Source organism: Gossypium raimondii, chromosome 4 (assembly GCF_025698545.1).
Source record: "Gossypium raimondii isolate GPD5lz chromosome 4, ASM2569854v1, whole genome shotgun sequence".
Lineage (NCBI taxonomy): Eukaryota > Viridiplantae > Streptophyta > Magnoliopsida > Malvales > Malvaceae > Gossypium > Gossypium raimondii.
In genome coordinates, this window is record NC_068568.1 from 7,581,929 (window position 1) to 7,584,980 (window position 3,052).

At 32.4% G+C, this 3,052-nt stretch overlaps 1 protein-coding gene across 1 annotated transcript; it reads left to right on the forward strand.

The window, feature by feature from the left end:
* Positions 1–1,776: 1,776 nt before the first annotated feature.
* Positions 1,777–2,723, forward strand: LOC105779077 (uncharacterized). Its single transcript, XM_012602827.1, has 2 exons — positions 1,777–2,155; positions 2,248–2,723. Exons 1-2 carry the CDS (start codon positions 1,777–1,779, stop codon positions 2,721–2,723), a joined length of 855 nt encoding a protein of 284 aa, XP_012458281.1.
* Positions 2,724–3,052: the final 329 nt, after the last annotated feature.

Genomic DNA, 3,052 nt, shown 5'->3' on the forward strand with positions numbered 1-3,052 from the left:
ATTTTGATACACACTTGCTGGGTATCGATACCCTGCATTAAAGAATCTACCCGTTGGACCCGTATGTATCGGAACTTGAGGTCAAGTACTTATACCTCTTGGTTAGGTTCTGATACAACTACATCTGGAGTTTGATACTTAGACATGTCTATCGGCACTTAAGCCAAGTGTTTGATACCCCAGAAGTTAGTATTTGACTGACCTGCTAGGTTATGATACATTTGGATATGTATCAAAACCTAAATCTAGATTGCATAAAATAACTTTTAATCACTTAAAAATACTTTAGTAGTAAGTTAAAACACATTTGAAACATGTTTTTGAGTACTTTGCAATGCTTTGAAATGCTTTGAAAATATTTAAACACTACGTAACTTAATTAATAAAATTTATCTTAAATGTTGTTATATTATAAGCTTGAGATATCAAAGCTAAAATCTATATCATTTATTTATTCCGTTCAATAAGTCCAATTATATTTTAATTTTATATTTCATTCCTACTTTTATTCGGATCAACCAAGCACATGTTTTGTAAATTTTGTTATTTTGTATTCAAAGATCTTTTGCTAATCGATGTCATTGCTACAAACTGATGCTTGTGGCAAAGCTATTTGTTTGTAGTTAATTTTTTTAGTCTTTGTTTTCATCTTATATACCAAAAGTAATTATAACAAATATCACCATTTCTTTATGTTTCTCTTTTTCTTTTTGTCTTTTTTATTAAAAGTTTTCAGAACCAACTTTCAATAAAAATGATATATTATATATGCAAATAAAAATTTATTAGATAACATTTTAATGATGAATTTAAACTTACGTAGGCCCTTATTTTTATGTTGAGATCACTTCAAGTATTTTAATAAACAAAAAATTTTTGCACTTATGAAAATGTAAAACATTTAATACGATATTTGAATTTGACACTTTTAATGTGCTCTTTATGTTTTTGTCTAATATTTGATAAATGTTACATATTTTGGCACTTGAAGGTAACATGGTTAATTTTTAGTGTTTAACTCGGGTTTAAATCTTGATTTGATGAAAATTTATAATTAGCTATGAATATTAACAACTAATTTTCACCAAATCAACCTTAAAACTCAAATTAAATCACATCAATTAAATTGCATTTGATCAAATAAATACAAAATTAAACAATTTCATAATTAAAATTAAATTTATTATATTAACAAAATCATGAGAAATTTAAATATAATAATATTAATAATTAACTTTCATTAAATCAACTCTAAAATCCAAATTAAACAATAAAAATTAACACCTTTATTTTTAAATACCAAAATATAAAAATTTTATTAACTACAAATACCGTGATTCCATTGTTAAGAATCAAATTCCATACTAAACCAATATATAAAGGGACAAAACACATGTTACAACTGAATGAACTGATACAACGTGGTGGAATAACTGTCTTTGATCTGCTCACCACAAAATTTCCCGTTATTTCGTTTTCAGTGCTCTGTGTTCACTCACCGCCTTCAAATATGACTGCGTCACACCTGACACATTAAAACGGAAGTTTTCAGTTTTTATTTTTTTAATATTAATTGTTGAAAACGTTTAGGCTGACGCCTTAACGACTCGTCCCCAATTCAGTTTCTTGTTCGGATAAAGCCACCCCCATTTCCTTTCTCTCTTTGACCTCGAAAACCCATAATCCGTTTTTTTTCCTTTCAATGCTGTGCTATTATTCTTTTTCGAGTGTTCAACCATTTTTCTCCGTTTCAGATAGGTTAGATTGAAGGAAACTATGGAAATCCCGATTATCAACAGAATCATTGATTTTGAATCGGATATCAACTCTCTGAACAACCCATCTTTCATTTCCCAAGTTTATTCGCTTTTTGGGATTGAGGAAATATACGAAGCTTACAATTTGTGGGACTGGGGAGCTTTGATTCTTGTCTTAGTAGCCTCGTTGTCTACCATAATCAATACACTCAAAATTTTGATAATCAGATCTCGGCGGCGTCATTCTTTACCGTCTCAACCTCTTCTAGATGATACAGATTTTGACACTGACACCGATTCTTCCTGCGTATCTTCAGATGACGAACTAGAATATGAGGAGCCATCGACATCTCACGAATGGCAACAAGTTGATGAAAATTTTCGGGTTAGAGGCTCGGGTTATCTCATCGACCACCAATTGAAAAGCCGTGATTTTACCCTACAAAAGAAACTAAGCAGTATTGGGGGTTTGTTTTCTTGAGCTGAAGAGGTGACGGCGGAAATAGCGTGGTGAAGCTGTGGGACAATCTAGGGATAGGTTTCCGTTTGGACCTGGATGACAGCCACAACGTTTTAAACATGTATGACGCTAATAAAGAAACAAAGCTCACATCAATTTTTGGTAGGGATTCCGTCATTCATGCGGTTTCAACATCGTCCTCATCGACGGCAATCGTTGTATCTGCTGGGGCTGACTCGTTATCTTCTCGAGTAGCTGTCAGCGCGTGGGATAGGAGACTTCATTCTTCTTCACCGGTAATTCTATCAGAATGGAGGCCCAAAAGATCGATTGAAAAAATCACAACAGTCAATACCAAAGGCATGGAGCAAGTTTACATCAAGGGTGATGTAGTGGGGAAGTTAACGGTTGGTGATATGAGGAAGGTGAGCTCATCGTTGATGAGCTCTAACGTTGAAACTTGGTGGGATGCTGATGCCGTTTGGCACCTCGAACGAGTCGATTAACACATATATTCAATTAAGGAAAAAAGGTTGAATGTACAAAATGTGGATTTGGATAGTGAAATGATTAATTTACCTTTTTAATAAATCGAAACTTAATTATCGTGCATTTGGTATTATGGAAAAAATTCATTTTCCATCTAAAAATGTGTAATTTGTATTGGTTAGCGTAAAAAATAAAAAAAGCCAATCGGTCTTTTCATCCTAATGTCAACCTCAGCTGCATATTTTCTTTCCATTTCCCTTCCCATCACCAAGCCATTGATGATATAAAATAGAAGGTTGGTAATGATAATATATTACAAAGAGAAATAAAAAATAAAAAACACATA